The sequence below is a fragment of the Crinia signifera genome, chromosome 19 (genome assembly GCF_055691185.1).
Source record: "Crinia signifera chromosome 19, ASM5569118v1, whole genome shotgun sequence".
NCBI lineage: Eukaryota > Metazoa > Chordata > Amphibia > Anura > Myobatrachidae > Crinia > Crinia signifera.
Window position 1 is genome coordinate 138,336,192 of NC_139226.1, and position 27,646 is coordinate 138,363,837.

The window sequence follows — 27,646 nt, forward strand, 5'->3', positions numbered from 1 at the left end:
TACAATGTATGTGGTGGTGACGTCACAGTACAATGTATGTGGCGGTGACGTCACAGTACAATGTATGTGGCGGTGATGTCACAGTACGATGCATAAGGCGGTGACGTCACAGTACAATGTATGTGGTGGTGACGTCACAGTACAATGTATGTGGTGGTGACGTCACAGTACAATGTATACTGTATGGTGGTGACAGACATTAATTTCCTCATAAACTACACAGTACTGCAGGATAGGGGGGATAAGCACCCATTTATGTACCAGGTAGGCGATGCTAGGCCTTTACACAGCTATAGCAGACAAATACACTGATCATCGGTAACACCCAGAGCACAGTCCACTCGTCACACTGGCATTTAACTATCCTGCATATGCCGCCATCATGGCTGTGGCAGACTTTATAATGGCATCGCAGACACACAATACGGGATCTCTACATTAGATTTATAGAGACTGAGTCAACAGGAAGACAGTGTCTGTACGGAGGAAAGAGACAGCTTAGAGCGCTGTAAAGTGATCAGGAGCAGGTTATAGATATAAAGCAGCACTCATAGCCCTGTACAGTATGTGCAGAGAGGGAGAGCGACATGCTAGCTGCTGGTGCCAGGGAGAACAGGGGAGGGTGAGGGCGACACTTACCAGTCTCTGCTGCTCCAGTAGCAGATCCGCCTCTTCCTTCTCCTTCTTGTACAGGATTTCCATCTCCTGGAGCCTGGGGAGCAGATAATCCTGGTTAGACGCAGAGCTGGCATTATGCATGGCCACACAAAAGTCCCCAGGCACGACCACCGTGGAGATAGAGTGTTGTACGACACTCAGCAGACAGGAGGCAGCCTAGGCCAGTCCCTAGGACCCTGGAACTCACTTCCAGCATAGCATACAGTCTCCATGTCTGTCATCAGATAGCGTACTAATAAGGCTAATCAGGGCCCTGGTGATTGCAGCACATACAATTAATGCTGTTCTGGCTGGACGCGTTTCTCCACCGGCTTAGATATTTCACGGTTGTCTATTAATGGTTTTACCAACATAAAAAACTAGCGGATGAATATTGATTTCATATTTTAAAAGCCTTCAATGTTAACATTTAAGACTCTGATTTCACTATAAAGATGACCGCATTACGGGTTACACAATAAGCTCTATGTGACAGAGGAAGTCCGTGTTATTTCCTTATATCAGGATACACTATTGGTGGTTATATCTGTCTGGTGATGCCAAGCATAGGGCGCTCATCATTGCAAGTCCTAAAGCAGCTGCGCCAAATGTAATATTATGTTATACTTCACTGAGAGCATCACTGGGGGGGGGGGGGGGGCTGCACCCACATATCGCCCCGACAGACAGATGAACGCACTCACATATCGCCCCGACAGACGGACGAACGTACCCACATATCGCCCCGACAGACGGACGAACGCACCCACATATCGCCCCGACAGACGGACGAACGCACCCACATATCACCCCGACAGACGGACGAACGCACCCACATATCACCCCGACAGAAGGATGAACGCACCCACATATCGCCCCGACAGAAGGATCAACACACCCACATATCGCCCCGACAGAATGATGAACGCACCCACATATCACCCCGACAGATGGATGAATGCACCCACATATCGCCCCGACAGACGGATGAACGCACCCACATATCGCCCCGACAGACGGATGAACGCACCCACATATCGGCCCGACAGACGGATGAACGCACCCACATATCGGCCCGACAGACGGATGAACGCACCCACATATCGCCCCGACAGACGGATGAACGCACCCACATATCGCCCCGACAGACGGATGAACGCACCCACATATCGCCCCGACAGACGGATGAACGCACCTACATATCGCCCCGACAGACGGATGAACGCACCCACATATCGCCCCGACAGACGGATGAACGCACCTACATATCGCCCAGACAGAAGGACGAACGCACCTACATATCGCCCCGACAGAAGGATGAACGCACCCACATATCGCCCCGACAGAAGGATGAACGCACCCACATATCGCCCCGACAGAAGGATGAACGCACCCACATATCGCCCCGACAGAAGGATGAACGCACCCACATATCGCCCCGACAGAAGGATGAACGCACCCACATATCGCCCCGACAGAAGGATGAACGCACCCACATATCGCCCCGACAGAAGGATGAACGCACCCACATATCGCCCCGACAGAAGGATGAACGCACCCACATATCGCCCCGACAGAAGGACGAACGCTCCCACATATCGCCCCGACAGAAGGATGAACACACCCACATATCACCCCGACAGAAGGATGAACGCACCCACATATCGCCCCGACAGACAGATGAACGCACCCACATATCGCCCCGACAGAAGGATGAACGCTCCCACATATCGCCCCGACAGAAGGATGAACACACCCACATATCACCCCGACAGAAGGATGAACGCACCCACAAATCGCCCCGACAGAAGGATGAATGCTCCCACATATCGCCCTGACAGAAGGATGAACGCTCCCACATATCGCCCCGACAGAAGGACGAACGCTCCCACATATCGCCCCGACAGAAGGATGAACGCTCCCACATATCACCCCGACAGAAGGACGAACGCACCCACATATCGCCCCGACAGAAGGACGAACGCTCCCACATATCGCCCCGACAGAAGGATGAACGCTCCCACATATCACCCCGACAGAAGGACGAACGCTCCCACATATCACCCCGACAGAAGGACGAACGCACCCACATATCGCCCCGACAGAAGGACGAACGCTCGCTACGTTCCGTCTCTTACCTTTTCTCCATCTCTTGCTTCATGTCTATACCCTGCTTCTCCAGCAGTTCTCGCTGTGCAAAGGTCCAGTCTACCGGCTCCGAGGGGGTCTCCGCTGAGGGAGTCTTCTCTCTCTCTGCCCGAGCCTGTTCAGGGTGGTTGAAGCGGAAAACATGGTTCTTTCCCATAATTATACGATTACCTGGGGGGGAAGACAGAAACCGGGACTTAACGTGACCCTGTCGTCTGAAAGGAATACTGGCAGCCATTTTCCAGTAGTTCATGTATCCAAAGACCTTTACATTAAACAGATAAAGCATCTAGGATCTGATTGGGTAAAACATCCTCTCTCCCCATCACGACTGTGTCCCCAAATAAAGCAAGGACAGGTCTCCATAAAATGTAGTAGAGGCTTCTCTGTAAACAGACATGTGCTGAATATAACCATGAGGAATCTGCAGGGCTGGCTGGTTTAAACCACCAGGAGGTCACATGTGCAGCACATAAGATGCGACCTCCTGGTCCCGACCGATGCAGGAGCATTATAAGCCACTGACGCTCCTGCATCAGCATTGCATCCACATCTATACAATCCAACAGTCAATTACCCGATATCGAGAGAACTGGCCAAGATTCTATAGGTGTGTACCCAGCCTAGAACACCACCATCACATTAATCAAAGCTTGATGCTAGGAAGATTTAGCACCACTCATCTGATTCACTTTCCTATATCTTGGTTCGGTGTGTGATTTACAACATTGGTTCAGCTTACGTAGGTGAAGATCACAAGCAACAAGAATGTGGAATAATACTAGAGAGCCTAATAACTTTGGAAGCATTAAAACACGGTTGCTTAAGGTTTCTAATACAAAGCAACATTTCACAGTATTACTATACCAGGATAAAACATTTTTTACATCAAAACATTACTGCAAATTTTTTTTTTTTTTAAACCTGTTTTTTTTCCAACTCTGGGAATCTGTAAGGGGGCAATGATCTAGACAATGCTCACCAGAACGCAACTGCACCGTGAGAACCACCCGCTTCCCGTTCACGTATGTCTCTGACCTCTCGCACGGCTCCAGCGTCACAATCACTGGGAAGAAACAAGAGCATTTATAACCATTGGCTGTAGTCTTTTTTTGTTCTGTGAAGATAACCCATTCATGCCAGCCCCCCTCATCCACTACAGCGGTGGCATATCGGTCAGTCCGTGTGCCAATCAGATAGATGGCTGGGTAATGGCTAAACCTTAAAACTGATGGGTTGTACAAGTTACGTTAATGTAGCAAACCTGAAGGACATGACAAGATACGAGCAAATAAAATACAAATGTAATATTTGGAAAAACATAATAAAAAATGTTGAAATCACATTTGTTTGTTGGAATTTATTTCTAAGCTGCAGAAGGCAGATGCAAACCTTATGCGGAGATCTGTGGCTACTAGTTTATGGAGTGTAGTAGCCAAGTACAGCCAGCAGGGGTCCCCATTGCTGTGCAGAGCGAGATGGGACCTCCCCGTCTACTCTGTAATGTAAACGCATCACTCACCTTCTCCATTGGGCTTCCTCTCACTGCGGAACAGACAGTGCTCCTCCCTTATGTGGGCACCGCTGAGCACAATGTCCTGGCGTCTCTCCGCATCCGTCTGGCCCACCCTGGAGAGGCAGGAGCGACAGGTCAACGCCCGTAATTATTACAGAACAGCACTGAATATCCATACAGAAAGCCAGCTCACCTGGTTATACCATCCTTAATATAATACAAAAGGCACTCAGACATGAGAGGATCTTCATTCAGATTGACGAGATGCGGAGTCTGCAATGAAAATACCAAGAGCTCAGCGGAACAGTGCACAGACTAGCGGTAATGTGCCGCCAGAGACCCCAAACCTGCCGGGAATTCCCTGTACATCATTGTCACTGCACTACATGTGACATTACCCACGGCGGGGGCAATAGTGACACTAAGGTGAGTCCACAAAGCACATTTACTAACCCACCCACCCCCGGGCTTTCTACTCTCAGCTATGCTACGTGGGGCAGCAGATCCACACAACAAACCTTTCGGGGGGAGAAGACCCCACTAGAGTCAGCCAAGAGATCACATGGGCTGGGTGTTAAGATCTGGAGGAAATGAGGGATCAGCAGAGTAGAAAGTGACACATGGAAGACAGGTGAAATGACAGCAGTGACCGTATGCTTCTCTATGGCACCAAGCTACTACCAGCTGCTGCCTGGCGGGAGATGTCACAGCCTAATAACAGGGACCTGGCACAGGTGGCACATATACAATAACTATAGGGAGATGCAGCACCACAGCCTAATAACGGGGACCTGGCACAGGTGGCACACATACAATAACTATCAGGAGATGCAGAGTCACAGTCTAATAACAGGGACCTGGCACAGGTGGCACATATACAATAACTATGGGAAGATGCAGCGCCACAGCCTAATAACGGGGACCTAGCACAGGTGGCACATATATAATAACTATAGGGAGATGCAGCACCACAGCCTAATAACGGGGACCTGGCACAGGTGGCACATATACAATAACTATAGGGAGATGCAGCGCCACAGCCTAATAACAGTGACCTGGCACAGGTGGCACATATACAATAACTATAGGGAGATGCAGCACCACAGCCTAATAACGGGGACCTGGCACAGGTGGCACATATACAATAACTATAGGGAGATGCAGCGCCACAGCCTAATACCGGAGACCTGGCACAGGTGGCACATATACAATAACTATAGGGAGATGCAGCACCACAGCCTAATAACGGGGACCTGGCACAGGTGGCACATATACAATAACTATAGGGAGATGCAGCGCCACAGCCTAATAACAGTGACCTGGCACAGGTGGTACATATACAATAACTATCGGGAGATGCAGCACCACAGCCTAATAACGGGACCTGGCACAGGTGGTACATATACAATAACTATGTGGAGATGCAGCACCACAGCCTAATAACGGGGACCTGGCACAGGTGGCACATATACAATAACTATAGGGAGATGCAGCACCACAGCCTAATAACGGGGACCTGGCACAGGTGGCACATATACAATAACTATAGGGAGATGCAGCACCACAGCCTAATAACGGGGACCTGGCACAGGTGGCACATATACAATAACTATAGGGAGATGCAGCGCCACAGCCTAATACCAGGGACCTGGCACAGGTGGTACATATACAATAACTATAGGGAGATGCAGCACCACAGCCTAATAACGGGGACCTGGCACAGGTGGCACATATACAATAACTATAGGGAGATGCAGCACCACAGCCTAATAACGGGGACCTGGCACAGGTGGCACATATACAATAACTATAGGGAGATGCAGCGCCACAGCATAATAACGGGGACCTGGCACAGGTGGTACATATACAATAACTATTTGGGGTGTATATGTTGTACTAAAATATATAACTACATCTATTATTATCACTGATCTACTAACAACGATGAATTAATGAACCACAATTGTTTCCTGGTTAATCCGCCCCATAATTACATGGCATTGCATTCTGATGGAGATGCATTAACCACTGAACAATCCCTGGAATAAACGCCATGGAAGGAGATTAGCGATTATTCCTGGCTCATGAATTCTGCTGTTGAAAACCGACCTGATCTGCAGATAGGGAGTCAAAATATTCATCAAAAGTCATGGATGGAATCTGGGAGAGAAGTGAAATTGTCCGATGAATTGTGGAAGAAATGTACCAGTGGGTGGATAGGAGAGGCTGCGGTGTGACCAGGGACACGGAGGGCAGGAGATGAGGAAATGTACCAGTGGGGGGGATAGGAGAGGCTGCGGTGTGACCAGGGACACGGAGGGCAGGAGATGAGGAAATGTACCAGTGGGGGGGATAGGAGAGGCTGCGGTGTGACCAGGGACACGGAGGGCAGGAGATGAGGAAATGTACCAGTGGGGGGATAGGAGAGGCTGCGGTGTGACCAGGGACACGGAGGGCAGGAGATGAGGAAATGTACCAGTGGGGGGATAGGAGAGGCTGCGGTGTGACCAGGGACACGGAGGGCAGGAGATGAGGAAATGTACCAGTGGGGGGATAGGAGAGGCTGCGGTGTGACCAGGGACACGGAGGGCAGGAGATGAGGAAATGTACCAGTGGGTGGATAGGAGAGGCTGCGGTGTGACCAGGGACAGGGAGGGCAGGAGATGAGGAAATGTACCAGTGGGGGGATAGGAGAGGCTGCGGTGTGACCAGGGACAGGGAGGGCAGGAGATGAGGAAATGTACCAGTGGGGGGATAGGAGAGGCTGCGGTGTGACCAGGGACAGGGAGGGCAGGAGATGAGGAAATGTACCAGTGGGTGGATAGGAGAGGCTGCGATGTGACCAGGGACAGGGAGGACAGGAGATGAGGAAATGTACCAGTGGGGGGATAGGAGAGGCTGCGATGTGACCAGGGACAGGGAGGGCAGGAGATGAGGAAATGTACCAGTGGGGGGATAGGAGAGGCTGCGGTGTGACCAGGGACAGGGAGGGCAGGAGATGAGGAAATGTACCAGTGGGGGGATAGGAGAGGCTGCGGTGTGACCAGGGACACGGAGGGCAGGAGATGAGGAAATGTACCAGTGGGGGGGATAGGAGAGGCTGCGGTGTGACCAGGGACACGGAGGGCAGGAGATGAGGAAATGTACCAGTGGGGGGATAGGAGAGGCTGCGGTGTGACCAGGGACACGGAGGGCAGGAGATGAGGAAATGTACCAGTGGGGGGATAGGAGAGGCTGCGATGTGACCAGGGACAGGGAGGGCAGGAGATGAGGAAATGTACCAGCGGGGGGATAGGAGAGGCTGCGGTGTGACCAGGGACATGGAGGGCAGGAGATGAGAGGAAATGTACCAGTGGGGGGATAGGAGAGGCTGTGGTGTGACCAGGGACAGGGAGGGCAGGAGATGAGGAAATGTACCAGCGGGGGGATAGGAGAGGCTGCGGTGTGACCAGGAATGGCATCTGATATCATCAGAAGTAGACACACAAACACACACAGACTGATATATGGATAGATGCAGATGGGATACAAATCCAACATGATCTGTTCTGTCTTCCTCTGAGATTTCAGACCCAAAGGGACTATTCCTAGTTCCCTGACACCAGAGCCGGCCTTAGGCATAGGCCAACTAGGCAATTGCCTAGGGCAGTGGTTCCCAAACTGTGTGCCGTGGCACCCTGGTGTGCCTTGGGGGACTTGCAGGGGTTCCCTGGGTTGTTGGTCCAGGACCAATTCAAGTTTTTTATGTCCATTATAATAGTCATATTGTGAACAAACAGAAGTGCATCCTGTCCATTACCACATAACTGACCCTAAGGATGAGATATAAACACAATTTATTTAACTTAATATTTGTTTCTGACTTTCCCAATAAAAAACCTTTAGCCTAGGGGGTGCCGCAAAAACATTTCTGATGCTTTGGGGTGCCATGATTCAAAAACTTTGGGAACCCCTGGCCTAGGGCATTTGGAATGCCTAGGGGCATCAGCAGCTTCTGCTGATTAAAATGATATGCAGCATGCCTATATTCTGTGTGTGAGTGAGGCTGTATCTGCATATGAAATAGTGTATTCATGGAAATTACTGTAACATAGCATTCCGTATGCAGGTACAGCCACAGTCGCACACAGAATATAGGTATGCTGCATATCATTTTATTCATCAGAAGCTCCTTGTGTGTGCTGGTCATAACATTGCAAATAAGATGAATTTTCAGCTAAAAAGGCACCGAATGGGTGCGCTGGTTCTATTTAAAATATTGCGGGTAGGGACACCAAAATGATGACTGCTATGATGAGGGTTGATGGTGCTGGGAAAGGGGAGCAGGGTCAGAGATGGAACTAGTGGCGGTGCTAGGGGGCAACAGTCAAAATCTTGCCTAGGGCATCATTTAGGCTAGGGCCGGCTCTGCCTGACACCATAAGAGGCTGCTGTACCTTTTTAGGAGAGAAGACACCCAATGTTCCACCATCTTCTCGAATGGCCACCCCCATCTCGGCCAGTAACGCTTCCCTATAAAGAAAAAAGTGCAAACAGTGATTTTATGTAACATCTCAGCTGTGCGCACAGTGGTTTATCCTGATATGAAATGGTGTCTGTGTAATATTTGTGCATGTAGCTATATACAATTCCATACAGGAAAGCCTAGATCGGAGTGTGTCAGCAATGGTGACACCGCATGTAGTTTCTCTGTAACCATTTCAGTGTACCAGATTCCACATCAGCCATCTCTGCAGTGTATATGTCCCTCTACACCTGCTTCTCTGAATTGTATACAGTACAGTATGTACCTCTACACCTGCTCCTCTGAATTGTATACAGTATGTCCCTCTACACCTGCTTCTCTCCCTGCACTGTATATGTCCCTCTACACCTGCTTCTCTGCACTGTATACAGTATGTCCCTCTACACTTGCTTCTCTCTCTGCACTGTATATGTCCCTCTGCACTGTATACGTCCCTCTACACCTGCTTCTCTCTCTGCACTGTATATGTCCCTCTACACCTGCTTCTCTCTCTGCACTGTATACGTCCCTCTGCACCTGCTTCTCTCTCTGCACTGTATACGTCCCTCTACACCTGCTTCTCTCTCTCTCTCTGCACTGTAGATGTCCCTGTACACCTGCTTCTCTGCACTATATATGTCCCTCTACACCTGCTTCTCTGCACTGTACATGTCCCTCTACACCTGCTTCTCTCTCTCTCTGCACTGTACATGTCCCTCTACACCTGCTTCTCTCTCTCTCTGCACTGTACATGTCCCTCTACACCTGCTTCTCTCTCTCTGCACTGTATATGTCTCTATACACCTGCTTCTCTGCACTGTATATGTCCCTCTACACCCGCTTCTCTCTCTGCACTGTATACGTCCCTCTACACCTGCTTCTCTCTCTCTCTGCACTGTATACATCCCTCTACACCTGCTTCTCTGCACTGTATACGTCCCTCTACACCTGCTTCTCTGAACTGCATACGGCCCTCTACACCTGCTTCTCTGCACTGTATACGTCCCTCTACACCTGCTTCTCTGCACTGTATACGTCCCTCTACACCTGCTTCTCTGCACTGTATACGTCCCTCTACACCTGCTTCTCTCTCTGCACTGTATATGCCCCTCTACACCTGCTTCTCTGCACTGTATATGTCCCTCTACACCTGCTTCTCTGCACTGTATATGTCCCTCTACACCTGCTTCTCTGCACTGTATATGTCCCTCTACACCCGCTTCTCTCTCTGCACTGTATATGTCCCTCTACACCCGCTTCTCTCTCTGCACTGTATATGTCCCTCTACACCTGCTTCTCTGCACTGTATACGTCCCTCTACACCTGCTTCTCTGCACTGTATACGTCCCTCTACACCTGCTTCTCTGCACTGTATACGTCCCTCTACACCTGCTTCACTGCACTGTATACGTCCCTCTACACCTGCTTCTCTGCACTGTATACGTCCCTCTACACCTGCTTCTCTCTCTGCACTGTATATGCCCCTCTACACCTGCTTCTCTGCACTGTATATGTCCCTCTACACCTGCTTCTCTGCACTGTATATGTCCCTCTACACCTGCTTCTCTGCACTGTATATGTCCCTCTACACCCGCTTCTCTCTCTGCACTGTATATGTCCCTCTACACCCGCTTCTCTCTCTGCACTGTATATGTCCCTCTGCACCTGCTTCTCTGCACTGTATATGTCCCTCTACACCTGCTTCTCTGCACTGTATATGTCCCGCTACACGCGCTTCTCTCTCTCTCTGCACTGCATACGTCCCCCTACACTGCATACGTCCCTCTACACTCTGCACTGCATACGTCCCGCTACACCTGCTTCTCTGCACTGTATACGTCCCTCTACACCTGCTTCTCTGCACTGTATACGTCCCTCTACACCTGCTTCTCTGCACTGTATACGTCCCTCTACACCTGCTTCTCTCTCTGCACTGTATATGCCCCTCTACACCTGCTTCTCTGCACTGTATATGTCCCTCTACACCTGCTTCTCTGCACTGTATATGTCCCTCTACACCTGCTTCTCTGCACTGTATATGTCCCTCTACACCCGCTTCTCTCTCTCTGCACTGTATATGTCCCTCTACACCCGCTTCTCTCTCTGCACTGTATATGTCCCTCTGCACCTGCTTCTCTGCACTGTATATGTCCCTCTACACCTGCTTCTCTGCACTGTATATGTCCCGCTACACGCGCTTCTCTCTCTCTCTGCACTGCATACGTCCCTCTACACTGCATGCGTCCCTCTACACTCTGCACTGCATACGTCCCTCTACACTCTGCACTGCATACGTCCCTCTACACTCTGCACTGCATACGTCCCTCTACACCTGCTTCTCTGCACTGTATACGTCCCTCTACACCTGCTTCTCTGCACTGTATATGCCCCTCTACACCTGCTTCTCTGCACTGTATATGTCCCTCTACACCTGCTTCTCTGCACTGTATATGTCCCTCTACACCCGCTTCTCTGCACTGTATATGTCCCTCTACACCGCTTCTCTCTCTCTGCACTGTATATGTCCCTCTACACCCGCTTCTCTGCACTGTACATGTCCCTCTACACCTGCTTCTCTCTCTCTCTCTGCACTGTACATGTCCCTCTACACCTGCTTCTCTCTCTCTGCACTGTATATGTCTCTCTACACCTGCTTCTCTGCACTGTATATGTCCCTCTACACCTGCTTCTCTGCACTGTATATGTCCCTCTACACCCGCTTCTTTCTCTCTGCACTGTATATGTCCCTCTACACCCGCTTCTCTCTCTGCACTGTATACGTCCCTCTACACCTGCTTCTCTCTCTCTCTGCACTGTATACATCCCTCTACACCTGCTTCTCTGCACTGTATACGTCCCTCTACACCTGCTTCTCTGCACTGTATACGTCCCTCTACACCTGGTTCTCTGCACTGTATACGTCCCTCTGCACCTGCTTCTCTGCACTGTATACGGCCCTCTACACCTGCTTCTCTGCACTGCATACGGCCCTCTACACCTGCTTCTCTGCACTGTATACGTCCCTCTACACCTGCTTCTCTGCACTGTATACGTCCCTCTAAACCTGCTTCTCTGCACTGTATACGTCCCTCTAAACCTGCTTCTCTGCACTGTATACGTCCCTCTACACCTGCTTCTCTGCACTGTATACGTCCCTCTACACCTGCTTCTCTGCACTGTATACGTCCCTCTACACCTGCTTCTCTGCACTGTATACGTCCCTCTACACCTGCTTCTCTCTCTGCACTGTATATGCCCCTCTACACCTGCTTCTCTGCACTGTATATGTCCCTCTACACCTGCTTCTCTGCACTGTATATGTCCCTCTACACCTGCTTCTCTGCACTGTATATGTCCCTCTACACCCGCTTCTCTCTCTGCACTGTATATGTCCCTCTACACCCGCTTCTCTCTCTGCACTGTATATGTCCCTCTGCACCTGCTTCTCTGCACTGTATATGTCCCGCTACACGCGCTTCTCTCTCTCTCTGCACTGCATACGTCCCTCTACACTGCATACGTCCCTCTACACTCTGCACTGCATACGTCCCTCTACACTGCATACGTCCCTCTACACTCTGCACTGCATACGTCCCTCTACACCTGCTTCTCTGCACTGTATACGTCCCTCTACACCAGCTTCTCTGCACTGTATACGTCCCTCTACACCTGCTTCTCTCTCTGCACTGTATATGCCCCTCTACACCTGCTTCTCTGCACTGTATATGTCCCTCTACACCTGCTTCTCTGCACTGTATATGTCCCTCTACACCTGCTTCTCTGCACTGTATATGTCCCTCTACACCCGCTTCTCTGCACTGTATATGTCCCTCTACACCCGCTTCTCTCTCTCTGCACTGTATATGTCCCTCTACACCCGCTTCTCTCTCTGCACTGTATATGTCCCTCTGCACCTGCTTCTCTGCACTGTATATGTCCCTCTACACCTGCCTCTCTGCGCTGTATATGTCCCGCTACACGCGCTTCTCTCTCTCTCTGCACTGCATACGTCCCTCTACACTGCATACGTCCCTCTACACTCTGCACTGCATACGTCCCTCTACACTCTGCACTGCATACGTCCCTCTACACTCTGCACTGCATACGTCCCTCTACACTCTGCACTGCATACGTCCCTCTACACTCTGCACTGCATACGTCCCTCTACACTCTGCACTGCATACGTCCCTCTACACTCTGCACTGCATACGTCCCTCTACACTCTGCACTGCATACGTCCCTCTACACTCTGCACTGCATACGTCCCTCTACACTCTGCACTGAATACGTCCCTCTACACTCTGCACTGCATACGTCCCTCTACACTCTGCACTGTATAGATCCCTCTACACCTGCTTCTCACACTACTTACCCTAACTGTATTTATTTTTCTTTTCTCTATTCTGACACTATCTTCAATTTCTGAACTACACTGTTGTACTAGAGCCATGGTTCCTCAATCCTATGCTACACCTATTCACTCTGCATGCTTTCTGCTTGCTAGTATGGTGTGTTGTGGCTTGGGCCACAGTGCAGGGCTGTTAGGGGGTCAACGGTGCCGGTGGAGGGAGGAGAGGAGTATAGGAGTAGGGAGAGGACTACTTTGTCCATTCTCTCTACCTGCTGCCTCATGTCCTGACCATCACTGCCATGCTCACTTCTTGCCTCAGGTCTTATTACCTGCACCTCATGTCACCTGTCTGTGTCCCCTTCCTTCTAGATTGTAAGCTCCTTAGAGTAGGGCCCTCTGCCCTCCGGTTCTCACAGCACCCTTCTTGCATTTCAATTACAGCTTCCCTTCCACTCACTTCCCTACATCTCAGCTCTCTTACTCACCTACCATCTATACCCGCATCTCTTCTCACTCACTTCCCTACATCTCAGCTCTCTTACTCACCTACCATCTATACCTGCATCTCTTCTCACTCTCTTCCCTACATCTCACCTCTCTTACTCACCTACCATCTATACCCGCATCTCTTCTCACTCACTTCCCTATATCTCAGCTCTCTTACTCACCTACCATCTATACCCGCATCTCTTCTCACTCGCTTCCCTACATCTCAGCTCTCTTACTCACCTACTATCTATACCTGCATCTCTTCTCACTCACTTCCCTACATCTCACCTCTCTTACTCACCTACTATCTATACCTGCATCTCTTCTCACTCACTTCCCTACATCTCAGCTCTTACTCACCTACTATCTATACCTGCATCTCTTCTCACTCACTTCCCTACATCTCAGCTCCCTTACTCACCCACCATCTATACCCGCATCTCTTCTCACTCACCTCCCTACATCTCAGCTCTCTTACTCACCTACCATCTATACCCGCATCTCTTCTCACTCACCTCCCTACATCTCAGCTCTCTTACTCACCTACCATCTATACCCGCATCTCTTCTCACTCACTTCCCTACATCTCAGCTCTCACTCACCTACCATCTATACCTGCATCTCTTCTCACTCACCTCCCTACATCTCAGCTCTCTTACTCACCTACCATCTATACCTGCATCTCTTCTCACTCACCTCCCTACATCTCAGCTCTCTTACTCACCTACCATCTATACCAGCATCTCTTCTCACTCACTTCCCTATATCTCAGCTCTTACTCACCTACCATCTATACCTGCATCTCTTCTCACTCACTTCCCTACATCTCAGCTCTCTTACTCACCTACCATCTATACCTGCATCTCTTCTCACTCACCTCCCTACATCTCAGCTCTCTTACTCACCTACCATCTATACCAGCATCTCTTCTCACTCACTTCCCTACATCTCAGCTCTCACTCACCTACCATCTATACCAGCATCTCTTCTCACTCACCTCCCTACATCTCAGCTCTCTTACTCACCTACCATCTATACCTGCATCTCTTCTCACTCACTTCCCTACATCTCAGCTCTCTTACTCACCTACCATCTATACCCGCATCTCTTCTCACTCACTTCCCTACATCTCAGCTCTCTTACTCACCTACCATCTATACCCGCATCTCTTCTCACTCACTTCCCTACATCTCAGCTGTATTGTGTACTAAGATTTGTGCTGTTACTTGTGCTCTGTTTTTATTCTTCTGTTGCTGTTATGTCTAGTTCTGTGTACCCTGTACTGTTCTAATGTGTTCTATATGTACGTCGCTGCGTATCACTTGTGGTGCCTTATAAATACAAATATAATAATAATAGTAATAATAATGTAGGGGGATTGCACATGTCACAGGGTGGGTGGTAGCAGCCAGTGATCCGCCATACTAGAGAGGCCTGTTAGAGACACACCAGGCTGGCAGCAGGGAGAAGGCAGATAGGAGATAGTATTGAGCACCCTCTGACGTGGGTCCAGTTCTCCGGGTAATCAGCCATGTTGTATCGTCTGATACAGCGCTGGTGGGGTCTGGATCCCAGGAACCTCAGTCATGCCCACACCATATCCCCCCTACTCCACCACGCTGGGTGTACAGGGAGTTACGGAGGATAAATGCTACTTCCTGAGGGCAATACATTAAGAATAAATGAGGACATAACATTAGGGTATGTTACCTCTCCATGCGGATAGCTTCTGTTTTTCTAAGCTTTTCTTCCCATGTCTCATTGAGCTCCGCAATAATTTTCTCTGATTCCTGGTGGAGAAATGAACTTGTATAATCATGATATGGTCAGGATATAGAAAGGGAGGCCCCGAATCCCGGTACAGTGACCCCAGGTTAGGATGCCGGTGCGTGGCCTCTTATTTCTATATAATCTGGAGCGTAGGGGATATATGGCTGGTGATACATCTGTTACTAACACAGAGCAGTTACACAAGTGTGTATCCATGGAGACCAGAGTTACTCGCTACAAGGACAATAGTGGCAGTTAGTCTAAACTAATATACAAAAGGACGCAGCCTACCAGTACACTAGTAAATAGTGACATCATCGAGGTACGAGGCACAAAGCAGTTGTATTCATTTTGCATATTGGTGCACCTGTCAGTGCATGGATACGGGGACGTCAGAGCAGGGAATTTTTGGGGATGCATACCATCAGATGGAAGGTGCTGGGCGGGCTGGGGGTCAGTATATGCACACCATCGGATGGCAGGTGCTGGGGGTCAGTATATGCACACCATCGGATGGCAGGTGCTGGGGGTCAGTATATGCACACCATCGGATGGCAGGTGCTGGGCGGGCTGGAGGTCAGTATATGCACACCATCGGATGGAAGGTGCTGGGCGGGCTGGGGGTCAGTATATGCACACCATCGGATGGCAGGTGCTGGGGGTCAGTATATGCACACCATCGGATGGAAGGTGCTGGGCAGGCTGGGGGTAGTATATGCACACCATCGGATGGAAGGTGCTGGGTGGGGTTGGGGGTCGGTATATGCACACCATCGGATGGAAGGTGCTGGGGTCAGTATAAGCACACCATCGGATGGAAGGTGCTGGGGGTCAGTATACGCACACCATCGGATGGCAGGTGCTGGGGGTCAGTATATGCACACCATCGGATGGAAGGTGCTGGGCGGGCTGGGGGTCAGTATATGCACACCATCGGATGGAAGGTGCTGGGTGGGGTTGGGGGTCGGTATATGCACACCATCAGATTGAAGGTGCTGGGCGGGCTGGGGGTAGTATATGCACACCATCGGATGGAAGGTGCTGGGTGGGGTTGGGGGTCGGTATATGCACACCATCGGATGGAAGGTGCTGGGGTCAGTATAAGCACACCATCGGATGGAAGGTGCTGGGGGTCAGTATACGCACACCATCGGATGGCAGGTGCTGGGGGTCAGTATATGCACACCATCGGATGGAAGGTGCTGGGCGGGCTGGGGGTCAGTATATGCACACCATCGGATGGAAGGTGCTGGGTGGGGTTGGGGGTCGGTATATGCACACCATCGGATGGAAGGTGCTGGGCGGGCTGGGGGTAGTATATGCACACCATCGGATGGAAGGTGCTGGGTGGGGTTGGGGGTCGGTATATGCACACCATCAGATGGAAGGTGCTGGGCGGGCTGGGGGTAGTATATGCACACCATCGGATGGAAGGTGCTGGGTGGGGTTGGGGGTCGGTATACTCACACCATCGGATGGAAGGTGCTGGGGTCAGTATAAGCACACCATCGGATGGAAGGTGCTGGGGGTCAGTATATGCACACCATCGGATGGCAGGTGCTGGGGGTCAGTATATGCACACCATCGGATGGAAGGTACTGGGCAGGGCTGGGGGTAGTATATGCACACCATCGGATGGAAGGTGCTGGACGGGCTGGGGGTCAGTATATGCACACCATCGGATGGAAGGTGCTGGGCAGGGCTGGGGGTCAGTATATGCACACCATCGGATGGAAGGTGCTGGACGGGCTGGAGGTCAATATATGCACACCATCGGATGGAAGGTGCTGGACGGGCTGGGGGTCAGTATATGCACACCATCGAATGGAAGGTGCTGGGCAGGGCTGGAGGTCAGTATATGCACACCATCGGATGGAAGGTGTTCCGGGGCGGGCTGGGGGTAGTATATGCACACCATCGGATGGAAGGTGCTGGGCAGGGCTGGGGGTAGTATTTGCACACCATCGGATGGAAGGTGCTGGGCAGGGCTGGGGTAGTATATGCACACCATCGGATGGAAGGTGCTGGGCAGGGCTGGGGTAGTATATGCACACCATCGGATGGAAGGTGCTGGGTGGGGTTGGGGGTCGGTATATGCACACCATCGGATGGAAGGTGCTGGGGTCAGTATAAGCACACCATCGGATGGAAGGTGCTGGGGGTCAGTATATGCACACCATCGGATGGCAGGTGCTGGGGGTCAGTATATGCACACCATCGGATGGCAGGTGCTGGGGGTCAGTATATGCACACCATCGGATGGAAGGTGCTGGGCGGGCTGGGGGTCAGTATATGCACACCATCGGATGGAAGGTGTTCCGGGGCGGGCTGGGGGTAGTATATGCACACCATCGGATGGAAGGTGCTGGGCAGGGCTGGGGGTAGTATATGCACACCATCGGATGGAAGGTGCTGGGCAGGGCTGGGGTAGTATATGCACACCATCGGATGGAAGGTGCTGGGCAGGGCTGGGGTAGTATATGCACACCATTGGATGGAAGGTGCTGGGGGTCGGTATATGCACACCATCGGATGGAAGGTGCTGGGCGGGCTGGAGGTCAGTATATGCACACCATCAGATGGAAGGTGCTGGGCGGGCTGGGGGTAGTATATGCACACCATCGGATGGAAGGTGCTGGGCGGGCTGGGGTTCAGTATATGCACACCATCGGATGGAAGGTGCTGGGCGGGGCTGGGGGTAGTATATGAACACCATCGGATGGAAGGTGCTGGGCGGGCTGGGGGTAGTATATGCACGCCATCGGATGGAAGGTGCTGGGCGGGCTGGGGGTAGTATATGCACACCATCAGATGGAAGGTGCTGGGCGGGCTGGGGTTCAGTATATGCACACCATTGGATGGAAGGTGCTGGGCGGGCTGGGGGTAGTATATGCACGCCATCGGATGGAAGGTGCTGGGCGGGCTAGGGGTAGTATATGCACACCATTGGATGGAAGGTGCTGGGCGGGCTGGGGGTAGTATATGCACGCCATCGGATGGAAGGTGCTGGGCGGGCTAGGGGTAGTATATGCACACCATTGAATGGAAGGTGCTGGGCGGGCTGGGGGTAGTATATGCACGCCATCGGATGGAAGGTGCTGGGCGGGCTGGGGGTAGTATATGCACACCATCAGATGGAAGGTGCTGGGCGGGGTTGGGGGTCGGTGTATGCACAGACTGGCCTGACGTCACTTATTGGGACCTGCCTGAATCTGTCCGATAAAGCACAGAAGTTGGTGCTCATGTTCCGGTTACTGCAGATCTCCTGCACTAGAACTGACCCGCTCTTTGTCTTCTGCATATAAATATGTGACAACCGGGTCCACTTATAGAGTGGACACAATAGCACAACTGTTCACCCATAAAGACTGTGCCGTCTATGTCTTGTACCACGGCAGAGACCAGCTGTGTGGGGGAGGGGGCCACATCTCCTCTAGACAAGTGCTAGTTGGGCACAAGTCTTCCATCATAGCTACGCACATTACAGCGCACCACTGCTTCAAGTGGAAGCCATGACAGGCGAGAACACACGGCAACATTCCCAGTCAGTGGTGCAGTAACCGCACGCAGTGCATAGTGTATGTAGTGCAGACCTAGGAACTCTGCAATAAGTACTGCCCCCAGACAGTGTGCTATCAGCCCATTACAGATGGCGTCCATACATTGGGGTCTACGGGGCAGCACGGATGGTGTAATGGTTAGCATTACTGCCTCACAGCACTGAGGTCATGGGTTCGATCCCCACCATGGCTCTAAATGTGCGGAGTTTGTATATTCTCCCCGTACTTGCGTGGGTTTCCTCTGGGTACTCCGGTTTCCTCCCACAATCCAAAAATATACAGATAGGTTAATTGGCTTCCAACAAAAATTAACCCTAGAATGTCTGCATGTGCATGTACATGTGGTAGGGAATATAGAGTGTAAGCTTCACTGGGGCCGGGACTGATGTGATTGTTAAAATATTCTCTGTAAAGCGCTGCGGAATATGTGTGCCATATATAAGAAACTGTTAATAAATAATAAATATGTAACAGCCTGTGAGATACAGTCACTGCCACATTCCCAGTCAGTGGTGCAGTAACCGCACGCAGTGCATAGTGTATGTAGTGCAGACCTAGGAACACTGTAATAAGTACTGTCCACCAGACAGTGTGCCATCAGCCCATTACAGATGGTGTCCATACATTGGGGTCTATGTAACAGCCTGTGAGATAAAGTCACTGCAGCATTCCCAGTCAGTGGTGCAGTAACGGCACGCAGTGCATAGTGTATGTAGTGCAGACCTAGGAACGCTGTAATAAGTACTGTACACCAAACAGTGTGCCATCAGCCCATTACAGATGGTGTCCATACATTGGGGTCTATGTAACAGCCTGTGAGATACAGTCACTGCCACATTCCCAGTCAGTGGTGCAGTAACCGCACGCAGTGCATAGTGTATGTAGTGCAGACCTAGGAACGCTGTAATAAGTACTGTCCCCCAGACAGTGTGCCATCAGCCCATTACAGATGGTGTCCATACATTGGGGTCTATGTAACAGCCTGTGAGATACAGTCACTGCCACATTCCCAGTCAGTGGTGCAGTAACCGCACGCAGTGCATAGTGTATGTAGTGCAGACCTAGGAACACTGTAATAAGTACTGTCCCCCAGACAGTGTGCTATCATCCCATTACAGATGGTGTCCATACATTGGGGTCTATGTAACAGCCTGTGAGATACAGTCACTGCCACATTCCCAGTCAGTGATGCAGTAACCGCACGCAGTGCATAGTGTATGTAGTGCAGACCTAGGAACGCTGTAATAAGTACTGTCCCCCAGACAGTGTGCCATCAGCCCATTACAGATGGTGTCCATACATTGGGGTCTATGTAACAGCCTGTGAGATCCAGTCACTGCCACATTCCCAGTCAGTGGTGCAGTAACCGCACACAGTGCATAGTGTATGTAGTGCAGACCTCGGAACACTGTAATAAGTAGTGTCCCCCAGACAGTGTGCCATCAGCCCATTACAGATGGTGTCCATACATTGGGGTCTATGTAACAGCCTGTGAGATCCAGTCACTGCCACATTCCCAGTCAGTGGTGCAGTAACCGCACGCAGTGTATAGTGTATGTAGTGCAGACCTCGGAACGCTGTAATAAGTACTGTACACCAGACAGTGTGCCATCAGCCCATTACAGATGGTCTCCATACTTTGGGGCCTAGTCTCAGTACAGTGAGTACAGTAGTTACCTGACGGCCACTGATTCAGAGTTCTCTGTCTGTGGGAAGCACCAAGATCAATAGATTTTTGTCGCCACTGCTGAACAGTGATCTGGCCGCAGACAAAAGGATCAGTGTGGACCATGCCTGACAATGCGCGTAGCAACAGGAGAGAAGTTTTATCTACGTAGCTTATATATGACTGCTGACTGAACAGGGCAATGCTATGCAGAGGAGCAGAACAGTAACTACATTACCTTTAGCCGCTCTATGGCCTCCTCTCCGCCTGGCGTGGACATGATCCTTTCCTGGATACTGGTAACCGAGGTCAGCCCCACCTGACTACTGAGAGAACAGGAAGATGGGGAAGATGCCAGCGAGCTCATGGAGGCTGTGGAGAAATGGCCAGGCCGTTGATTCTCATTGGCTAGCAAGTACTTATTCTTAAGGTTCTGGTTATCATTGACGTCTGAGAAAGGAAGGCACCCAACAGAAGGAAGAGCTAAATACAAGACAAGAGGGGAAGCCGGGGGGAGAGGAACAAGGAGAGAGAGGGGGGAAAACCACAGTGAGAGACGGACAGAGGCTTCTGCAAGATGGCGGCTACGAGGGTCAGTCAGGTGCAGGAAAGAGGCAGGAAAATATGGAGCAGAGTGTAAGAGGAGGACAACAAACATCATACATACATATAAAGGGGTAAAGCAACCATTTTTAGCGCGTAAAGATAGGTAGAGGGTGGTGAGAAGTGGATAAGGGGTTGGAGAACAGCACGCTCACAGTCACATTACCCAGTAGCCAGGCGATTAGTAGGGGTATAACGCAATATACCGTACAGGAAGGAGCGCAGGGAAGAGTAGCTGTTATATAGCTGGCACAGCAGGGGAAATAATAATTCATGGCAGAAAAACGTGCAGCCGAGGATAAAGCGGCCGGTTCACCGATCCCGGAATCAGCGGAGCTGCTCAATGCATATAGCGAATGCCAGACCTCATCATGCAGTGCCGCCATCGCCTCCAGCATACGCGCCAATTCAGCTGGCGCCACCCTCTCTCGGTGGCTGGGAAATCTCAGATATAGCACAGAACTGGCTACTACCACGCAGCTCTGGAGAATGCAGTCACGGGGCGAGTTCTCACTCTGCACCTCGCTCACCCATAATGAAAATGGAACCCAAAAGTAGGGAACACTGGGGTCTATGGGCCTAGCTGTGGAGAGAGATAAAGTTCCAGCCAACCAGCTCTTCATTACCCATTCTGTTTATATTTCGGTCATCTGTCCCCAAGCACCCCTTACTAAGTATAGACTACAACAATGGCTGCTTTATATGCTCCGCCCCCTCAGTTCCGCTGGCACTATGAGCCAGTAAAGTGTAAATATAAAGACATGAAGCCGCCTTGCAGGACAGACAGGTAATCTCCCCTACATTGGAGGACAGCAACAGGCGCACGCTGTAATCTGGGACATCGCTAATCTCCTGCGTCTACATTTCCAGTGTCTGAGATTTCCTGGCAGTCGGGGCGGACATGCAGAATTAAGCGGCTTGGCTGAGAAGCGAGGCCCATGGGGAGAGAAGAAGATTATAGTCATACACACATTTCATTCCGAGGAAATTGTCTTCAATAGAATCAACTGACGGAAGGCAGGGAGAAGACAGAAGTAAGGTTTAGTAGCCGCGGACTCTCCCTGACCTGTACCTAGGTGTCTATCACATTACGTTCCGCAGAGACAATAACAGCAGAGAACAGTATACGGCGGAGGCCGCAGAGACATTAACAGCAGATAACAGTATAAGGCGGAGGCCGCAGAGAAAAGTATACGGCGGGGGCTGCAGAGATAGTCACACTTTCCTGGGGCCAGCTGGAAGGCCATTGGTCAGTCTCTAGATGAATGGATGCATGCATTCTGGTGTAGCTGGCAATCTGTACTTACTGTCAATGATATCGCCCAGTCCCTGCGCCCTCAGCAGATCTTTCAGACGCGTGACTTCATCTTTAAGCTCGCGCACCAGTTTGGCGTTCGGATCTTCATTAATAATAGCGTTACATTTGATCTGCTTAGCACGATCCGCATATCTAGTAAAAGAAAAAATCCCCCGATAAGACAGAACAGACAGCGGTCAGATTCATACACATCGTTCGCCCCAAACCCACATGTGAGACCGCTTGATATTGAGCGCTGACTGAATTATTCTGCACTGCAGCTGTACCAAAAGGGGGAATTACCTGAACCCAGACTCTGCCTTAGTTAGTTAAAATTAGGGAAAACACTGCTAGAATAATGGAATTGGAGCAGAGGGTGAGCGATCTAAAAGACCAAGCTTTGGAATCATATAATCAAGAACAAATAAATCTGAAGCAAGTTCAATGGCAAAACAGACAAAATTGACGATACCGAAAATAGAGATCGTAGGCATAACTTAAGATTTATAGGAATTCCACAAAATGTCCCTGACAAATATGACTGTTTAATACAGGGCTGGGCAATTGCGGCCCTCCAGATGTAGAGGAACTACACATCCCAGGATGCTTTGAATTAGTTTTGCTATGTGGCCATGCTGAAACTGATGCAAGGCATGCTGGGTTGTGTAGTTCCTTAACATCTGGAGGGCCGCAATTGCCCAGCCCTGGTTTAATAGGAATGCACCAGAGGTCGAGGAAGTTCGTTGGTGGCCGCAAGCCGGACCCCACCGTTTGTGACACCTCTGGAATCTAGCTTAAGTATTAAACCACTTTGAATGTGCACATTAAGTGGCGACTGTGACTTTTAAAATTAACCCTACTAACTGGTTATTTTAATACATGATACAATATAGGTGTGGGGGTTTACAGTTTCTCACCTTAGTGTACTCAGAGTTTCATCATAATTTATGTCAGCCGGGCTCAGAGCTGCAACCATGGCAGTGCGAGAGTTCCCACCTGAAAGAGTGCAATGATGTTCAGCCTCAGGAAGTGCATCAATCTCCTACTCAGACAGGAAGAGGCATATTGTGTGCTGTGTCAGGACAATGCAGCCACGGAGGACACTACCAGCCACATCGCTGACAATGCAGGACACTACCAGCCACATCGCTGACAATGCAGCCACGGAGGACACTACCAGCCACATCGCTGACAATGCAGGACACTACCAGCCACATCGCTGACAATGCAGGACACTACCAGCCACATCGCTGACAATGCAGGACACTACCAGCCACATCGCTGACAATGCAGGACAATACAAGCCACATCGCTGACAATGCAGAGACGGAGGACACTACCAGCCACATCGCTGATAATGCAGGACACTACCAGCCATATCGCTGACAATGCAGGACACTACCAGCCATATCGCTGACAATGCAGGACACTACCAGCCACATCGCTGACAATGCAGGACACTACCAGCCACATCGCTGACAATGCAGGACACTACCAGCCATATCGCTGATAATGCAGGACACTACCAGCCATATCGCTGACAATGCAGGACACTACCAGCCATATCGCTGACAATGCAGGACACTACCAGCCATATCGCTGACAATGCAGGACACTACCAGCCACATCGCTGACAATGCAGGACACTACCAGCCACATCGCTGACAATGCAGGACACTACCAGCCATATCGCTGATAATGCAGGACACTACCAGCCACATCGCTGACAATGCAGGACACTACCAGCCACATCGCTGATAATGCAGGACACTACCAGCCACATCGCTGACAATGCAGGACACTACCAGCCATATCGCTGATAATGCAGGACACTACCAACCACATGTATCATCCCTGGCACTGCAGGGTCAGGGCTCCGAAAGGAGCCCATCCCTGCGAAGTGCTAAGCCGGAAGCCAGGGGGTCTGCGCATGCGCGATTATGCGCTGACCCCCTCCGACCCCTCTTACCGCACTGCCCTGCTCGGGCAGTGCGATGTGCACCCATAGGCTACAATGGGCTATCGCCATATCAGAATGGCGATAGCCCAGGGGTGCGATGCCGGGCTGCCCGATGTTGATACATCGGGCAGCTTCGCATCCCCCCATAGAAACCTATAATGTATCAACATCGGGCAGCCCGGCATCCCAGCCCTGGGCTATCGCCATTCTAATGTGGCGATAGCCCGTTGTAGCCTATGGCTACATATCGCACTGCCCGAGGTCAGCGGGGTCGCGGGGGGTCAGCGCATAACCGCGCAGACCCCCTGGCTTCCGGGTCAGGGCTTCGCAGGGACAGGCTCCTTTCGGAGCCCTGTCCCTGCGCCCTGGAAGATGATACATGGGGGCGAAATGAGGTAATATTCCGCCCAGATCGTATTGTAAATGCGATCAATGATAAATGGGGGCCCTAATCACTAGGAGCCAGTGACATCACTGAGAATGCAGCCTATCAATGCACAAGGTCCTACTGCCAAGCAGGTAAGTCCTTCGTTCCTAGCCAATGGTTAGGCCAGAGATTCCCAATCTTTTTTGATTCACGGCACCCTAGAGTATCAGAATTTTTTTCACGGCCCCCAAATAAATAATTAGATTGAGTTTATATGTGATTCTTAGGGTCAGTTATGTGGTAAAGGGCAGGATTTGCTTCTGTTTGTACACATTTTATGATTGACAGCCACCAGCACCGGTTATGCTCATAAATAATTAACCATTAATAATTTGAATTGGTCCTGGACCACCAACCCAGGGCACCCCTGCATGTGTCCCGAGGCACCCCAGGGAGCCACGGCACACAGTTTGGGAACCACTGGGTTAGGCTGTAATTATAAGTTGGCGAGCACAGCGGCAGTACCAGACCGCTGCAGGGTAAGCGCAGAGTACATACCTAAATTCTCACGTAGCAGCCAGGTGAGTACAGAATCTCGATAAGGAATGAAATCTGTCTTTTTCTTCTTTTTACTCTGCAAAGTAGAACAGAATTATTATATGACTGTGATACAACATTGTCTAGTTCTTCTCAAAGTGCGGAATAAAATGATCCCACTGTTTATTCTGGCTATTAATGCACCAATCCCTGTCACTATACTACATGAGACTGCACAGCGGTGGGGGGACCAGATGGGCTATAGAGCATCAGCATGGTGGGGGAAGCAGCCTCTACATAACAAAACCCTGCACCCTAACAATCACAGGGGGGTCTCTGTGGGCATTTCATAAATCCCCTCGCTTACACCCAGCTGGGGAAGGGGGTCAGTGCACCTGCAGGTTCGGATTGGTGGAAGAGTGGCGGTCACAGGGGAGGGCGGGATATGCAGGGCGATCTGAAGGAGGGGTCAGTGCACCTGCAGGTTCGGATTGGTGGAAGAGTGGCGGTCACAGGGGAGGGCAGGATATGCAGGGCGATCTGAAGAAAGGGGTTAGTGCACCTGCAGGTTCGGATTGGTGGAAGTCACAGGGGAGGGCGGGATATGCAGGGTGATCTGAAGGAGGGGTCAGTGCACCTGCAAATACGGATTGGTGGAAGAGTGGCGGTCACAGGGGAGGGCGGGATATGCAGGGCGATCTGAAGGAGGGGTCAGTGCACCTGCAGGTTCGGATTGGTGGAAGAGTGGCGGTCACAGGGGAGGGCGGGATATGCAGGGCGATCTGAAGGAGGGGTCAGTGCACCTGCAGGTTCGGATTGGTGGTCACAGGGGAGGGCGGGATATGCAGGGCGATCTGAAGGAGGGGTCAGTGCACCTGCAGGTTCGGATTGGTGGAAGAGTGGCGGTCACAGGGGAGGGCAGGATATGCAGGGCGATCTGAAGGAGGGGTCAGTGCACCTGCAGGTTCGGATTGGTGGAAGAGTGGCGGTCACAGGGTAGGGCGGGATATGCAGGGTGATCTGAAGGAGGGGTCAGTGCACCTGCAGGTTCGGATTGGTGGAAGAGTGGCGGTCACAGGAGAGGGTGGGATATGCAGGGCGATATGAAGGAGCGGGTATGGTGGCAGCCCTGCGGTTGGGACGTATAATCTATGGTATGTGGAATGTAGGTTATGTATTGTGTGGGGGGCACAGACACAGAACACGGAACATAAACGTATATCACCAGGTAAACCTACCTTGCTGGGACAGTTATCCTGGCAAGACAGCATGGAGGAAGGAGAGAGTAACATCACATGTAGCCGCACACACGCACACGCCCGCTTCACGCCACCTGACCACATGCTAACACTGCAGAGTATACCGCACACAATGGGCGCTTCAGTCACCATTACTGGATTTAAGGCTCTTGCTCAGAGCATAATAATAATAATAATAAGAAGAAGAATAAGAATATGCCCATTCCAAGCTGTAATAGTAACGGACTGAGGACAAGGCTGGAATTGCTGCCGGCCATGTCCCATCCGCACAGTAATGCCTTAGTAACAGCCATTCATTACATGCCATGCGCCCCTTATCTGAGCAGTGATCCCCAGCAGCCGCTATATTCCGGTGACAGAAGAGGCGTGGCCTCACTCAGCGCTGCCGGAGGTGGGCTGACCTGGGGGCGTGGCTCAGATCAGGCACACAGGCAGGTAGGTCAGAGCCAGGATGGACAGGTCTGGGGACGTGTGCATTCCATAGAAGCCCACATGTATCAGACTGATTTGCAGTCACCGCTGTGATGCTGCATTAAGGCACCGATCTTTGAAAACTAGGAATTCAGCAAATCCATGGTCACCCAAATACGCAGATTCCAGGGGATCCCAAAGCAATGCTGTGCCCTGATTTGCCGATGACACATCATCAGGGGATTATACAATAATGACATAGTGTGCACAGTGCTACACTAACACAGCATCAGGAGGGGATTATACAATAATGACAGTGTGCACAGTGCTACACTAACACAGCATTATCAGGGGATTATACAATAATGACAGTGTTCACAGCGCTACACTAACACAGCATCAGGAGGGGATTATACAATAATGACATAGTGTGCACAGCGCTACACTAACACAGCATCAGGAGGGGATTATACAATAATGACATAGTTTGCACAGCGCTACACTAACACAGCATCAGGAGGGGATTATACAATAATGACATAGTGTGCACA

The 27,646-nt window shown here is 50.9% G+C and overlaps 1 protein-coding gene across 12 annotated transcripts in view; it reads right to left on the bottom strand.

Annotated features, from left to right (window-relative positions):
• KIF1B (kinesin family member 1B) overlaps positions 1-27,646 on the bottom strand; it is a 144,337-nt gene that overhangs the window by 47,690 nt on the left and 69,001 nt on the right. For 4 of the 12 annotated variants that reach the window (XM_083163486.1, XM_083163485.1, XM_083163476.1 and 1 more), the window contains exons 11-23: positions 26,664-26,681; positions 25,447-25,522; positions 23,479-23,557; positions 22,572-22,714; positions 22,236-22,271; positions 20,900-21,111; positions 15,376-15,455; positions 8,758-8,833; positions 4,515-4,594; positions 4,328-4,434; positions 3,788-3,871; positions 2,796-2,976; positions 640-712 (exon numbers count right to left, since the gene is read on the bottom strand). In XM_083163486.1, the coding sequence (XP_083019612.1) occupies positions 640-712; positions 2,796-2,976; positions 3,788-3,871; positions 4,328-4,434; positions 4,515-4,594; positions 8,758-8,833; positions 15,376-15,455; positions 20,900-21,111; positions 22,236-22,271; positions 22,572-22,714; positions 23,479-23,557; positions 25,447-25,522; positions 26,664-26,681 (1,245 nt within the window). Of the gene's footprint in view, positions 1-639; positions 713-2,795; positions 2,977-3,787; positions 3,872-4,327; positions 4,435-4,514; positions 4,595-8,757; positions 8,834-15,375; positions 15,456-20,899; positions 21,145-22,235; positions 22,272-22,571; positions 22,715-23,478; positions 23,558-25,446; positions 25,523-26,663; positions 26,682-27,646 lie in introns of all 12 variants that reach the window. The other 8 variants (XM_083163480.1, XM_083163484.1, XM_083163478.1 and 5 more) reach the window with 3 other exon arrangements.